At 41.3% G+C, this 17,029-nt stretch overlaps 1 protein-coding gene across 4 annotated transcripts in view; it reads right to left on the bottom strand.

The window, feature by feature from the left end:
* The window catches only part of FKBP5 (FKBP prolyl isomerase 5), a 75,346-nt gene that overhangs the window by 28,710 nt on the left and 29,607 nt on the right, over positions 1–17,029 (bottom strand). For 3 of the 4 annotated variants that reach the window (XR_004536797.1, XR_004536798.1, XM_033918451.1), the window contains exons 2-5: positions 11,070–11,267; positions 8,159–8,291; positions 1,178–1,322; positions 432–574 (exon numbers count right to left, since the gene is read on the bottom strand). Coding sequence is in view for 2 of the 4 variants with exons in the window: in XM_033918451.1 (XP_033774342.1) it covers positions 432–574; positions 1,178–1,322; positions 8,159–8,266 (396 nt within the window). In the remaining 2 variants the exon portion in view is untranslated. Of the gene's footprint in view, positions 1–431; positions 575–1,177; positions 1,323–8,158; positions 8,354–11,069; positions 11,268–17,029 lie in introns of all 4 variants that reach the window. The other variant, XM_033918452.1, reaches the window with a different exon arrangement.

Raw genomic sequence — 17,029 nt, 5'->3', positions numbered from 1 at the left:
ATATATAGAGATCACAAACTCTCTCTTTTAGAAAGTAGGCCAAAAACACAAGATGTATGCATCATAATAATGTGTAAATATAATACTCAGAAACATACCCAAAAAAGACACAAATAAAACAGCCACATAGAATCAGATGCTATCATAGAAAACAATGTCTATATGGAAACATTTATGTACATTTAGAACAGAGATTTAAAGCCTAAGGAAAGGGTGGTTAATGCTTGGAACAGCCTCCCAGTGGAGGTGGTGGAGACAAAAAACTTGTAACAAGTATGTTGGATCTCTAAGGGAGAGAAAGGATAGTATACCATACATACATAAAACATACATAAAACAAATGGCATGGCACAAATATATGTTCACATATACAGTACACATACACAAAGAAACACAGGTCTATCTTACAAGACAGTGACACTCATACTCACCTCAAAGAAAAGGGTTGCATTGGGTGGAATTTTTGGAGTACTACCAGCAGCACCATAAGCGTACTCAGGTTTACAGTGTAATAGGCAGATCTCCCCTCTGGTCATTGTGGCCACACCAATGTCCCAGGCCTTGATTACCTGTCCTGTGAGAAAGGAGAAGCTTGCTGAGAGAGATGCAGTTTGTAATATCATGGCATGATAACTTTTTTTTTTTTTAAGCATTATCTTTTCACTATGCACAATGTTAAAATATTATGTTTATATAACAAAAGCCCTTCCATTAGGACTAAAGAATATAACAGTTGTCCATGGGGCAAGCAACAAAGTTTGAAAAGGCCTTCATCCTGGGACCATTGCAGTTCAGGCACTCTGAATATTACCCTCATAAGTAATATTTTATTTTTTATTTTAATAATTTATATTCTGCATATCCTACAATTCTATGCGGATTACAAATTATTCAGTTACTCAAACATTTTTCCCTAACTGTCCCGGTGAGCTCCCACTCTATCTAATGTACCTGGGGCAATGGGGATTAAGTGACTTGCCCAGGGTCACAAGGAGCAGTGCGGGAGCCGAGGTTGTAACTCTAACCACTGCACCACTCCAAGAGAACAATGACTTTATGATACCAATTACAAATGCCAATAAAGACTAAAGAAACTGAAATCTTAAATTGAAGACTTCTATTTCTTCTTTATATTTCCTGAAATCTATACGTCAGATTTAAAGAGGAAGCTGCTTACCTTTGCCAAGACTAAAGACAAATTGTTCATTTCGATCACGGCTTGAATCAAATTTTTTCCCACTAGCTAGTTTTCCTTTGTAATGAACATAGACTTTGTCACCAATCATTGGTCTCTCATTACTGATTCCAGTCCGTTTCACAATCTGAAATATAGATAACCAAGCTGAGCAGAAGAAAAATGGAACAATGTCCTGAGAGATTTCTAAGCTGCTATTACCTGTTATAGTTCTAAGCGGATAATAAAAGGAATTACTAGATTAACTATCTAGGAATTTCCATAAATAAAAATAGTAAAATGATAACTGGTAAACATTTGATGGTCTCTGTAATAATTAGAGATAAATAAAAATCTATGATCCAGTTTACTTTCACCAGGTTTTTAAATCCAAACACCTCATTAGAGGTAAACCAACCCTTCTTGTTCTATCCTCCCCTTCGTCGCATTTATATATTTTATCTCAATGTATTTTTTGAAACCTTATGTACCTACCTTCCCTGTGATGTTAGTCTTAAATTATGTAATCCCCCCTTCACTAAATTTGGTGATGTATTTTTCTTTTTCCTTTTTTTTTAACATTTGCTTTTAAACTTATTTTATAAATTGTAAACCGCCTAGATATTCTTTTGTGATACACGGTATATCAAGATACAGCATTAATAAACTTGGAAACTTGGATACTGCGATGATCAGAAACATATTTCGGGAACAGATGGGTTTTATCAGTCTTTTTAAAAAGATCAGTACCCCCCCCCCCACTACATTTTACACAGCTGCTGCTGTAGTGGCTGCCGCTGCAGTAACTGCCCTGAAGTCCACAGAGATTTAAAGGGCTTTGGGGGCTTTTGCTGCGTAGCTTTGTAAAAAGAAAAATGGAGGGGGGAGAGGAATTAGATAGGAGATCCGATTGTCCTTGAAAGCACTGACTAAAAACTGGCTGCTATACAGGAAACTGATGGCAAATAATTTCCTATATTTTATATTTCTAGGGCTGGGGAAAGATTAATTGAAATGCCGAACAAGATGAATTCTTGTCGATACAGATCTGCAAATCAACTCTATCATGTATGTTCAAATTAGACCACATAATATCTTAAAAATTAGGCTTGCCAACTTAAACATAATTTGAAGGAATGCAAACCAATCAATATAGAAGCAAGAAACATATATCCAGAAAAATTAAACACTACCATGTTTCTCAATATATTTCATACACCAGCCCACTAGTGGATATAACAAAGATACTCACCTGTAGCAGATGTTCTCCAAAGACAGCAGGCATATATTCTCACACGTGGGTGACATCTACAAAATCTGATATGGATACTGCCAAGTGCACTGTCACTTTAATCTTTAGGCAGTGCCCACACCACACGTGTGCTGGTGCATTCCTGCCTGATATTTGCTCGTGGAACCATTAGGTCAATAAAAAACCTAAGAAGCCAACTAGGGGAGGTGGGTAGGTGTGAGAATATATGCCTGCTATCCCTGGAAAGCACCTGCTACAAAGTATCTTTGCTTTCTCCAAGGACAAGCAGGCATAATCTCACATATGGTACTCCCAAGCTGCCAGGGATCATGTCTTTGGAAAAGTTTAAGCACCGAATATATAGGAGCCTCGTGAAAACCCTACAGGGTTGGAAGGAAAGCTAATTAAGTAGAGAATACAAGGGACTGCTGAAAAGTTTAATGGCTCCACATCATTATCTTATTGGTTGGGCTGAGAACTTTTTAGCAACCCCTTGTAGAATCTGCAGAACTGCTTGCCCAAACCAACTGTCTTCTGGAACTGTGTTCTAAACAGCAGTTAGAAGTAAACATATAGACTGAGGACTAAGATACTGACTGCAGCCAATCACAGAGCAGCGCGACCAGGCAGGAAGCGCAAAGGTCGCGCTCCTACGTTGTGCATTGCTCTTCTAAGACAAAGGCAGCCGTCCAGGAGACTGCGCTGGACCACCGCCACTAAAAAAGGTACCGGTGTGTGTGTGTGCAGTGTATTCGGTCTATAAAAAAGTAAGTCTTATGGTCTGAAAAATACGGTATTCCATTAGTTGCCCAATTCCAAATTTCAATTGCCTCCAGACAAAGGGGATAAGTTCCCGTGCCTCCCTGTTTGTTCAAATAGAACATGGCAACCTGGTTGTCCATACGAACAAGTACGACATGTTGAAGAAGGTAGTCCAGGAATGATTTGAGAGTATTCCCTATCGCTCATAGCTAGATATGGAGCAGGGATCTCAAAGTCCCTCCTTGAGGGCCGCAATTCAGTCGGGTTTTCAGGATTTCCCCAATGAAAATACATTGAAAGCAGTGCATGCACATAGATCTCATGCATATTCATTGGGGAAATCCTGAAAACCCGACTGGATTGCGGCCCTCAAGGAGGGACTTTGAGATCCCTGATATAGAGGGTCTGTTCATGGTGGGACCACATTCCCCGAGTGTGGAGACTATCTAGATGAGCTCCATAGCCAGCAGCAAAGCATCTGTGATTAGAAGTTTCTGGTGGGAAGGAGACTGCAGGAGGAGACCCCTCAAGTAAGATTATGTGCTACAATTCACTATTGGAGAGAGGGCCGTAGATGTGGGATCACTTGTAATGAAGCAGATAGGGATCCCATGGCTTGGGGCCTTTGAGTTGATAAGATCCATTGTGGGATCTTGAAATGAAGATGTGCAAATGGGGTCACATGAACTGTTGACACTAAATTTAAAAGAGCTCCGTTGGATGCATGAATTACAAACTATGCAGCCTTTAGGATTGAATGAAACCAGTGATTGGCTAACTTTAGCTGAATAAATATAGGTGGATATGGTAGGTTTGGTCTGTGGATTGTGGTGATTGATAAAGTTCTTTGAAGAACTTGCCTGTTGTGTGGATTGTGATGATTGATAAAGTTCCTTGAAGAACTGGTCTGGTATGTGGATTGTGATGATTGGATAAGTTCTTTGAAGACTCTGTCTGAAGAGTAGTGTATGATTGGGTATCCTATGGATGATGTCATCAGGGGGGTGTATATCATGCAGTAACTGAATGCCTCGGCCATATTTAGATGACATATTGTAAGCAGCGTGAGAAAGCGAATGAATGAAATGTAGTTAGTGAGTACTTGAAGGGAATGATATAATACTGATAATTATTCATTGACATTCCCCTCCCAATAACTTTTATGTTGCTGTGTTTGCTTTGTTGTAGTTAAGGCACTTCCCCCGTCCTGAGGAAGATACGAAACGCATTGGTGGGGCGTAGTGTAACAGCGACATTGCACTAACAAAGCTAAGTTATCTAGGGGATAAGAAATGTTCAATATATTACTTGAAAATTAATCAGAAAGAATGATAAATTATTGAAATGAATGAGAAATCATATGGAAGAGATAAAAATTCAGTGAATTGAGATTTTGGAAATTACTTTAAAGATATTAGCATACTTATTTATTTATTTATTAAAGAGCACAGAAACAGTTGGAAAAATTAGAATTAGAAACTGTGAAGAATATAAAAAAGAAAAAAAGAGATTAGAATAGAATAGAGGGCACATTTGGGTGAGCCAGTGACGAGTGCTGCCACATTGTACTGCAGGAACCAACAAGCAGACAAGTGGCATTCTGAGATTCCCCTTGTGTCTTTTAAAAGTATTATAAGCTGCTTCATAAAGCATGATATAAATTTAAATAATAGTTTGAAAAATCTTTGATTGATTAATATTATAGAGTGCCTAATAGGAATGTGACCAAGAAGGCATAATATTTGACATGCATAAGTGTGCTCGAGGGTGGAGATTGCTTGACATAGGTGAATGAAATTGTGGACACTATTCAGGTAGAAAAGCCTGACCCTAAATGGTGTTCAAGTGTGCTCCTATGAACTCCAATATTTGGGATGGCGGTAGATGTGACTTCTGAAAGTTGATGGCAAACCCTAGAAGCTCGAGATGAACAGTTGAACTTGATGGCATGCTGAGCTGCTTGTGATGATGAAGCCTGATCAACCAGTCATCAAAGTAGGGAAAGACCTGAAACCTTTTGAGCGAAAGGTTACTGCAACTACCACTAGGCATTTCTTGAAGACATAAGGAGTGGAGGGCAAAACCTTGTATTGAACTGCCAGGGTCATATGCAAAAGCAGATATACTTCTTGTGAGCAGTAAGTTGGAAATGTGAGTGAATGCTTCTTTGAAATCTAGATAGCAAAGCCAATCTCCTGTTCCCAGGAAGGGGTAGGATACCCAGAGAGACCATGCAAAACCTCTCCTTCAGCAAAAATTTGTTTAGGTCTTGAGAGGTCTAGAATAAGTCAAAGGACTTCATTTTTATTTGGGTGTCAGGAAATACTTTGAGTGGAAATCCCAGCTCCTCTCCTGCAGAAGAAGTTCTATTGCATTTAGCTATAGAAGGGCCAAGAGTTCCTGGTGAAGGAGGGTTTTCTATAGCGAGTTGAAGAGTGTCTCATCAACTCCCTACAGAAGACCCTCCTTCACCAAGTGGGTGGTTTGGAGGTTGGCTGATCAAACATAGGGCATAGCCTTGAGTAACAACTTGAAGCCCCACTAATTTGTTGTGATAAAAGAGTCCAATGTTGGTGAAAATAGATCAATCTGCCTCCAAAGGGGAGAGTGAGAGGTACCGTGTTTCCCCCAAATTAGCCCTAGTCCTGGGATTCGCTGGCAGTTCCCTCCCATCCCTTGTGAAGCAGAACCCTTGAGCGAGCAGCCCCCACTTGAGCTGCGCAGCCAAACCCCCATCCTTCCCTCCCTCCCATCCAAACCCTGTCGACAGTGAACAAGCCCTAGTACATACCTCACTAAGCAGCATCAAGCCAGCAGTACTCTAAACAGGCTGCTTCGGCCATCAGTAATGCGGAAGAATGAATTCACGGGCAGACAAGGCCGAAGCAGCCTGTTTAGAGTGCTTCCAGCCTGACGCTGCTTAGGGAAGACCTAGTGCATTTTTTGGGCCTAAAATTAATATAAGACACTGTCTTACTTTCAGGGAAACATGGTAGAATCAGGGGCATACTGACATTGCTCTCTAGAAAAGAGTCAAAAGGATGACTGCTATTTGGACTGAGAATGAGACTGAGATTTCTGTGTCTTTTCTTGCTTTGTATGGAGTCACTAACCAGCAGAAATAGAAGACGATGAAGATGGCTGATTGTAAGAACGTTTCGTGTTGTAAAGATATGACCGTCTAGAAGACGACAGACAACAGGTTTGAGGCTTAGACAAAGCTGTCATGGTGTTTGTGTGTGTCTCTGCAGTCTGCAGAGAACCCGATGTTCTCTATATGGCATCGGTGCACGTGGTGTCAAATACCAATGCCAGTGTCAGTGAAGAATGAGTGTTGGGTAACGAAACTCCTGCAATGATGAATCTAGATGCCAAACCAAAACATTTATTACACTAGATAGGTCACTGAAAGTTCAACCAATTTTGCATACACAGAGTTCACATATATGGAGAAAGCTTGACTGGGCTAACTTCAACCATTCAAGTTTCACACTCCTACAACTCAAGAATGACTCAACACTATAAATTCCCTTTCCATGTCATTCGGATAAAATTACTCTTCGAATCCACCTTCAAGTTTCAAGGCCCCAAAATTTGGAACTGCATCCTGATCTGCTATGATTCATAATGTCTATGTTGCTAACCTTATTATCTTTTGTAAGCTGCAATGATTCGCAGTTGACATTTGTAGGGTATGGTATGTCCCAATGATCAGGACAAAGACATCAAACATACCAATTATGGAGTCAGAGCCTGAATTAGTCCGATTACATCGAGTACATTTCTTGATGCCACTTGGCAACCTCTTGGACATGGTGGGAAACATGGTCAACATGAAATCAAAAGGCTTGATGGCCTGGGAAAGTCAAGTGAAAAGTATGCAGAAAAACACTGATGCTCTCCGAGTTGTAAAATTAATGTAGAATATAATCTTTTCCAGAGAAAGGAAAATGGTAAAACCAGAGGAAATAATTTGAGGTTGAGGGGTGGTAGATTCAAAGGCAATGTTAGGAAATTCTACTTTACGGAGAGGGTGGTGGATGCCTGGAATGCGTTCTTGAGAGAGGTGGTGGAGAGTAAAACTGTAACTGAGTTCAAAGAAGCGTGGGATGAACACAGAGGATCTAGAATCAGAAAATAATATTAAAAATTGAACTGGGGCCAGTACTGGGCAGACTTGCACGGTCTGTGTCTGTATGTGGCTGTTTGGTGGAGGATGGGCTGGGGAGGGCTTAAATGGCTGGGAGGGTGTATATGGGCTGGAGTAGGTTTTAACGGAGATTTCGGCAGTAGGAACCCAAGCACAGTACCGGGTAGAGCTTTGGATTCTTGCCCAGAAATAGCTAAGAAGAAAAAATTAAAAAATTTAAATTGAATCAGGTTGGGCAGACTGGATGGACCATTCGGGTCTTTACCTGCCATCATCTACTATGTTACGATGTTATGAGTCAAAAAAGGGCCTTAAAGTGGCCAAAGGCCCAAAATTGAAAAAAAATTGGCTGAATTAAACCAGTCAAGGGAAATGCAAAAAAGATGAATTATGAAGAAAATGACAAAAAAAAACCCTAATATCAGAAAGGCACAAAAACAACATCTAAGCTTTACGTGCTGAAGAGAAACCAAAGAGCTTCTCTGCTCCACAGAAAACTAAAAGCTGGTAGTCCTGTGAGCCAATGTCTGTGCAATATAGGCTCTGCCTAAAGATTTAAAATTACAGTGCGCTTGTGCCAGGTTCTGTGGATTATTACATCAGCCACATGTGAGAATATTATGGCTGAATATCCTCAAAGAACCATAAGTATGAATGATGGTATTTTAGCTTCTTTTCCTATCTACTCTGGCGTACTTTTCTGATATGTTTATTTAAGTTGTAAACTGTTTTGACTTGTCAGTCAGTAAAGGAGATATAGAAAATGTAAATAAACTAAGCTAAAAATAAACTATCTTCTTTTTCAGTTCAATGGTCTGACCTTGAGGACACCACGATCCTTTTTGGGAGTGATATCTTCTCCTTGATCTGCCAGAATTGCTGGCTGAAGTGGAACATCTTCATTTTTCATGGCTTCATCAGTTGTCATTGTCTTTCCATTAACAGTGACTCAGCTAAACAGAAACAAAATGAAGTTAGGATCTTCATGGGTTCACACTGCTGAGTCACTGGAAGCCTAGTAAGCAAACAAAACAGTAACAGGAGAAAAAAAAAAAACAATACCCTAAGTAGAAATTAAAGTAAGAAGTAGAAATTAAAGTAAGAATCATAAACTTAAAAGTATGTGACTTCATTAACAGGAAATTATACTATATTTTCTTTTTTTTATATCTTTATTGAGTTTCTAAAGTTAACAAAAATGCAATACAGTATCTATACAAGTAATATTAATCATATATGCATTTATAATCAATCAAAATCCATACAACATTAAAAAAACTCCACCCAACCAACATTTTTATAAGGGAATAGAACCATACAAAAGAAATACCCCCCTCCCCCTGGGGGTGTGTGTATTATACCAACAGAAATAAAGGAAAAGACAACTATAACGAATCCATAAAAGACGTCAATGGGCCCCAAATTAACTTGAATCTCTTAGTATGCCCCAACATATCCGCATTCATCTTTTCAAACCTATAGCTTAAAAAATAAATTTGCCCACCAAAAAGTAAAGTTAAGGCGGTCCCAGTTCTTCCAGGAAGGTGATTGCTGAGGGATGCAGGTAAAAAGAAGGAGAGGGGAGAACCTTGATATGGGCAGTGAGACACAGCAAAGAAATGAATGGAGACACCATAGAAACAAAAACACAGAGGGCCATTGCTGGACTAAAATTCACTGCAAAGAAGTGCAGATTGATGCATTTGGGGAGTAGAAATTCAAGGGGGGGTTTATGTGCTTAGAGGCGAGATGCTGATAAGCACGGATGGGGAGAGGGACCTTGGGGCAATAATTTGAGGATCTGAAGGCGACAAAGCAGTGTGACAAGGTGGTGGTTGTAGCCAGGAGGACGCTAGACAGTATAGAGAGACATAACCAGCAAAAGAAAGGAGGTGCTGATGCCCCTCTATAGGTCATTGGTGAAGCCCCACTTGAAGTATTGTGTTCAGTTTTGGAGGCTGCATCTGCCCAAGGATATAAGACGACTTGAAGCAGTCCAGAGGAAAGTGATGAAAGTGGTAGGGGGTTTGCGCCAAAAGAAGTATGGTGAAGAGACTGGAGGATCTCAATATGTATACTCTGGAAGAGAGAAGGGACAGGGGTAATATGATACAAATGTTTAAATATTTTAAAGGTATTAATATAGCACCAAATCTTTTCCAGAGAAAGGAAATTGGTAAAACTAGAGGACATAATTTGAGGTTGAGGGGTGGTAGACTTAACAGTAATGTTATGAAATTCTTTTTCAGAGAGGGTGGTGGATGCCTAGAATGCCCTCCCAAGGGAGGTAGTGGAGTGGAAAACGGTGACAAAATTCAAAAAAAAGTGTGGGATGAACACAGAGGATCTCCAACTAGAATATGAATGGGTAAACTTTCACAATCTGAATCCCATAACAGGAGATAGTTTGGATAGGTTGGAGTAAACGGCAATAGCAACTCCAGTAGCTAGAACCTAAGGTTTGTGGCCCAGAAGAAACAAAGGGAAAAAAAAAAAAGACAATTCTATCATGAAATTGTAATGCACGTAGTTATAGGGCAGATTAGATGAACCGTTCTTTATCTACCGTCATTTACTAGGTTACTGTGATACAGAGGAGTGATGTTGGATGCAAGGGAAGCAAAGAGAGGGAAGAAATGGTACACGTGAATGGAGAGGGAGGGGAAGAGAGGGAGAGGAAGGGAAAAGAAGAGCTCTTCATGGATAGATGGGAAGGAAAGAGATAAAAAGGTAGACAGATTTGAGATGGAGGCAGAAAATGGAAGAAAGCCGAATATGAAAAGTCAGTGCCAAAGATGGATGAGGGTACAAGGTGAAGGAAAGAAAAGAAACCGCAAATAGGAAACAAGAGTTAAGAGTATAGACCAGGGGTGCCCACACTTTTTTGGCTTGCAAGCTACTTTTAAAATGACCCAAGTCAAAGTGATCTACCAACAATAAAATTTTTAAAAACACAAAGCACACTGTACGCAAAGAAAATGTTAATTATCATTTGTATTCGGGGGGGGAGGGGGGTTCCAGAGGTCAAGACAGATGATTTTAAAATATGCAATGTCACACCTCAGTAACAACTATACAAAAATAGACAAATATACCCTCCCCTTTTACTAAACCGTGATAGCGTTTTTTAGCTACACTGAATGCCTAGCGATTGACTTGCGTTGCCTTTGCAATCAACCATTTGGGCACCCCTGGTATAGACAGAGGAAAGTGCAACCAGAGCCTAGGAAAAGATGGTCAGAAATATAAAATCACTAAACAACAAAAAGTAAAAAAATTATTTTATTTTAAATTTTTGAAAATTTACATCTGATGTCTTTATATTTTACACTGCTAAGAAAGAAATTCATTTATTTCTATTCCTCTGGTGTTGTACTGCATGCAGAATCTGACATCTTAGGGTTTTATTTGTGTACATTAGTAGTTTTATTTTGTGGGCTTGTATTTGAAGAAAGTTTTTCTGGTTTTTGTTTTTTTTTGCATATGTGATAGAAATTTAACTGCCAACTTGATCTCGCCAGCCCTGCGCAGACCGGCAGAAATTTTCTGCGGACCGGCGGTTGAAGAACTGTGGTCTAGAGTAATTGTATATTACACTAATATTTTGTCATTTATTATACTTATATTGTCACTACAAAAGTAAATGTCTATATTTGACTAAATTTGCTATATACTACTTTGGGTAAAATCTCTCCATACAAGCAATAAATAAATCTTAATAAATGTCTTACACTCTTGGGTAGTTTTGAAGTTCTCTTTTAGTATCCTAATCATGAGGTACTTGATGTAGTAGTCTGGTCTGAAAAAATATTCCCCCACAGGAGTGTCAAATTGCTCTTCTTTGTGATGTTATCTTGTACTTATCAAGGTTTATTCTTGCTTTTAAATCCTGACCTGGTTCAATGACACACCGTTCCTTTTCTCATGATCTGCAATGGATAATACACATTACATTAATAGAGAAGCATGAATGAGATCCACTTATACTGAATGTTTTTCCCATATGAGCAAGGCTGGTCCATTTACTAGGCAATGACCTAGGGCAGTACCTTCTGGAGGGTGCCAAGAAGCAGCTGTAATAAAAACAGAAAAAAACAAAAATAGACATACTGTACTAAAACAGGGATGCACTTTTACCAGCAGAATGAGTAGATAGTTTTCAAATATGATGTTTACCCTACTTGTTCTGTGAATGATAGCTTTGAGATCATGATTTTTTTTAAGGATGGCAAGAGGCTTAAAATTTAATGGGGAAGAGTGGGTAAAAGGCTGAAAGTATGCCTAGGGAGTGTAATATTCTTCCACCAGCCCTGCATGTGGGCAATGACAGGATTCTACAAGTCTCAAGACCTCGCATACCGCGCGCATGCGCCGATGCTTTCCTGCCAGTCGGCTCACAGGCCCTCAGTTCAGTAAAAAAGCTAAGAAGCCAACAAGGGGAGATAAGAGGGTTGCGAGAATATCTGCCTGTTGTCCTCATAACACCTGTCACAGGTAATTAGAACATAAGAATAGCCTTACTGGGTCAGCCCAATGGTTGATCAAGCCCAGCAGCCTGTTCTCACAGTGGCCAATCCAGGTCACTAGTACCTGGCCAAAACCCAAGGAGTAGCAAGATTCCATGCTACTGATCCAGAGCAAGCAGTGGCTTCTCCCACGTCTTTCTCAATAACAGACTATGGACTTTTCCTCCAGGAACTTGTCCAAATCTTTCTTAAAACCAGCTATGCTATCCGCTCTTACCACAACCTCTGGCAATGCGTTCAAGAGCATAACTATTCTCTGAGTGAAAAAAAATTTCATCCTATTGGTTTTAAAAGTATTTCCCTGTAACTTCATCGAGTGTCCCCTAGTCTTTGTAATTTTTGATGAAGTGAAAAATCAATCCATTTGTACCCATTCTACTACACTCAGGATTTTGTAGACTTCAATCCTATCTCCCCTCAGCCGTCTCTTTTCCAAGCTGAAGAGCCCTAACTGTTTTAGTCTTTCCTCATATGAGAGGAGTTCCATGTGGGACTCCCTAGCTACCATAGAAACATAGAAGATGACGGCAGAAAAGGGCTACAGCCCATCAAGTCTGCCCACTCTGCTTACCCACCCCCTGTCTATGCCCTAATGACCCAATTTCCTTATCTTGATCCTCATAGGTATTCCACATGGGTATCCCATTTATTCTTAAAGTCTGGCACGCTGTCTGCCTCGATCACCTGCACTGGAAGCTTGTTCCAATGATCAACCACTCTCTCTGTGAAAAAATACTTTCTGGTGTCGCCATGAAAGTTTCTGCCTCTGAGTTTGAGCGGGTGCCCTCTTGTGGCCGAGGGTCCCTTGAGAAAGAAAATATCATCTTCCACTTCGACACGTCCCGTGAGGTTCTTAAATGTTTCGATCATGTCTCCCCTCTCCCTACGTTCCTCGAGAGTGTAGAGCTGCAATTTGTTCAGTCTCTCTTCGTACGAGAGACCCTTGAGCCTCGAGATCATTCTGGTGGCCGTCCGCTGAACCGATTCAATTCTGCGCACATCTTTACAGTAATGTGGCCTCCAGAATTGCACACAGTACTCCACATGAGGTCTCACCATGGCCCTGAACGGCATTATGACTTCAGGCTTTCAGCTGACGAAACTTCTATTGATACAACCCAATATCTGCCTTGCCTTAGATGAAGCCTTCTCCACTTGTTTGGCAGTTTTCATGTCTGCACTGATGATTACTCCTAAATCTCGTTCTACTGAAGTCCTAGTTAAAGTTTCTCCGTTCAAGAAGTACGTCCTGCATGGATTTCCACTTCCGAGGTGCATGACCTTACATTTCTTAGCATTGAAGCTTAGCTGCCAGGTTGAGGACCAACTTTCCAATGTAAGCAGGTCCTGCGCCAGGGTCATACTTATGATCCTCGTGAAACCAAAAGGGCTGGAGGGAAGTTGGCATTTAAATGGAGAATAAATTCTGTAGAACTGCTTTGCCGAAACAACTATCCCATCTGGAATGATTCTCCAAACAGTAGTGGGATGTGAATGCATGAATTGAGGACCAAGTGGCTACTTTACAGATGTCAGTTACAGTTATTTTTATTTGATATACCACAATTATTAACTGGAAATGTTCAATCAAAGTGGTTTACAATAATAAAAACAGGGATAAAATTTAAAAACTGACAGGGAGTGGAACATAGGTGAGCTACTGAAGTTGCCATTGCTCAAATTTTATGCATAGTAGCACGACCATCTAGTGTTAGCCCGAGCACAGCAAAAGGAAATACAGTCCGCCAGCCAAAGTGAGATGGTTCTCTTGGTGACAGGAGCTCCGAATCTGTTTGGATCGAATGAAAAGAATAGTTGAGTGGATGTTCTATGAGGTTTGGTGCGATCCAAATAATATGCAAGATTATGTTTACAATCCAGTGTATGGAGTGCTGCTTCACCAGGGTGAGAATGTGGTCTTGGAAAGAAGACAGAAAGAACTATGGATCGATTCAGATAAAATTCCAAGACAACTTTTGGGAGGAACTTGGGATGTGTGCAAAGAACCACCCCATCCTGCCATGGTAGAATGTTGTATAAGGTGGACCCGATAGAAGCACTTGAAGCTCACTTACATTGGTGTGATATACAGGCCTCCTTCACAGACGGAAGAGGTGGACAGAGGTTAATTAGTAAACCTGGCAGCTATTGAAGCTGTATCAGACAAAGAATCAGGATTGAATAGATACTCCATATGCTTCATTGTGCCCAAAAGAAACTCAGAAGACTGGAGACCAATTCTAGACCTGAAGTCTGTAAACACCACCCTCAAGGTCTCATGCTTCCACATGGAAACAGTCATGTCGGTCATTGCCTCCGGGGGAATTTCTCTATATGTCTCTATATGTCTAACAAAGGTGTATCTATGTATTCCCATCTTTCTGGAACTGAGGAAATTTTTGAGGTTCCATGTTAAGAAACAACACTTCCAGTTCTCTGCTCTGCCATTGGGGCCAACTAAGGCACTATGATCTTTCCCCAAAGTGATGATCATAGCGGCAGCTTACCTCCACAAGGTGGGTATACAAGTACATCCATACCTGGATGACTGGCTGATTTGTGCCCAGAGGGCAGAAAAGCAGTGAGACACGTGGTCCAGCTCCTCCAGACATAAGTTTCCGGAAGAACTACCTGGAACCGACACAGTCCCTTGAGTGTCTGGGCATAAGTTTCAATATAAAGGAAAAACATGTTTTCCTCCAAAAGCCTGCACATCAAAGCTCATGAGGCAAATAAGGGAGCTGCGGGACGAGCCAGCACCAACAGCTTGGCAGTACAGATACTTGCAGGTGCTGGGCTCCATGGCAACAGTGATAGATGTGGTCCCTTGGACCAGGATGCAGTTATACCCCTTACAGGAGGTGCTCTTATCCTACTGGTCCCCGCAAATGGATGCACTGCAGATGCCACCTCCTTGGACAGCACAGGTGTGTCACAGTCTTTGACCGGAGGAATGCTACTTTGCATATCCACCTGGGTGAAGCTGGCAGATGCCAGCTTTTTTGGCTAGACAGCGCAGAAATGGTCGATTAACAGGTTGGAAACATAGTGCTATCCGCCTGGTGCTGCAGGCACTAGGGAACTTCCTACAGGGCAAAGCAGAATGAGTATTCTTGAACAATGCAATGGCAGTAGCATATGCTAATTGGCAGGAGTGCTCATCTGTGCTTGGCGGCCCAAATGCTGTTTCATTGGATGAAGAGCCATTTGTTGGCAATCTCGGCCAAGCATGTAGCGGGAGTGGACAATGTACAAGCAGATTTTCTCAACCGCCAGACCCTAGATCCCAAAGAATGGGCTTTATCTCAGGGGGCATTAGTCACCATTGCAAGTCACTGGGGATGTCCAACAATCAACTTTATGGTATCGGCATCCAACAGGAAAGCTGCCCGGTTCTTCAGCTGAAGATATGAACTAGGAAGCAACGACTTGGATGCTCTGGTGCAGCCATGGCCCCAGAATGGGCTTCTGTATGCCTTCCCTCCATAGCCCATTATAGGAAGAGTCCTATGAAGAATAATGGACTATCAGGGATTGGTAGTCCTAGTGACACCAGACTGACCAAGATGGCTGTGGTATACAGATATGGTACAGATATGTACCTGGGTCTCCAGCTACCTTGTCATCCGTCATCCAGGATTGCTAACAGAGCTCTATTGCCTTGGAACAGGACTGCCCATGTCCGGTCCTCGAGATCTACTGGCAGGCCAGGTTTTCAGGAAATCCACAATGAACATGCATAAGAGAGATTTGCATACCAAGAAGGCAGTGCAGGCAAATCTCTCTTATGCATATTCATCATGGATATCATGAAAACCTGGCCTGCTAGTAGATCTCGAGGACCGGACTTGGGCAGCCCTGCCTTGGAACATCCGGAGTGCTTTGGTCTTATGGCATGGCTCTTGAGCATGCAGCATTAACATGCAAAGGCTATTCAGAAGTGGTCATTGCCACTTTGTTGAGGTCCAAGAAACACACAACGCTGTCAGCCTACGCGAAGGCCTAGAAGAGTTTCCAGAGCTGGTGTGTGCAACAGAATAAGGATCCGGTTACAGCCCTGATTGCAATGGGGCTAGCATTTCTTCAAGAAGGGCTTGAAAAAGGCCTAGTAGCGGGCTCTCTCAAAGTACAAATCGCAGGTCTCTCGTGCTTCAGGCCTCGGACCACATTGGCCTCTCATTCAGATGTATCCACATTTTTAAAGGGAGCATTACATCTGTATCTACCAATATGGCACCCTTTTCCAGCATGCAATCTGAATTTCAGTCTGCAAGCTCTAGCCAGAGCTCCATATGAGCCACTGGAGGAGGCTTCAAGAATGGACATCACTGTGAAAGCAGCATTTTTGGTGGCTCTCATGTCTGCATGACAAATATCAGAACTGTAGGCTCTATCCTGCAGGGAACCTTTCCTCAGAATATCGGAGATGGGAATTGCCAAAGGTAGTGTCCAGCTTTCATGTCATCTGGGAGTCTGGCTGGCGTGCAATTTCCCAGATCTCCCCAGAACACTTTTTATGGTCAAATATATTTTAATGAGCTCAGCAAAAACACCAAACATGGTAACAAAACGAACTACAGACAAGCTCAACATTTTAGATTACAAAATCCATTCCCCACACATCTCTTCCCCCCAAGCAACCCCCCCACCCCCAAATAAACCCTCCCCAAACACCCTCCCCCCCCCCCCTGGGGTCCTCCTTCCAAGTACAACAGTAGCAATGAAAAAAAACACATAAAGAGAATAGGCATACCAAGTTCAACATAATGATACAAAAAACAAAAATTCAAGAGTTAAGCAAACGGCTGCGAGCCAAAGGAGTCATGGTAGTCCAAAATGGTTCCCAAGTGCCCAGAACACTTTTTAAAGATTGGCACAACATTGGCCATCCTCCAATCTTCAAGTACAACAGACGATTTTAGCAATAGTTATCTGTAAACTCTGTTAGTGATCTGTAAAGTAAAAGGCTACTATTCTGTAAAGTAAAAGGCTACTGTTAACTAGCAACATAGTTAACACAATCAAGCTACAGTATTTTCCATTTTTCATAATTTTATATTTGACTTTGCATTTCATGTTAATTTTAGTATATTCCAAAAGCAGTAAAAACAAAATTGTGAAGTAAACTATTACTGTTTGAAAGGATGTAACCATACTGTGTCTGA

This window comes from Geotrypetes seraphini, chromosome 13 (assembly GCF_902459505.1).
Source record: "Geotrypetes seraphini chromosome 13, aGeoSer1.1, whole genome shotgun sequence".
Classification (NCBI taxonomy): Eukaryota; Metazoa; Chordata; class Amphibia; order Gymnophiona; family Dermophiidae; genus Geotrypetes; species Geotrypetes seraphini.
Note: the sequence above shows the minus strand (reverse complement) of the source record. Positions and strands in the feature narration are given on the sequence as shown.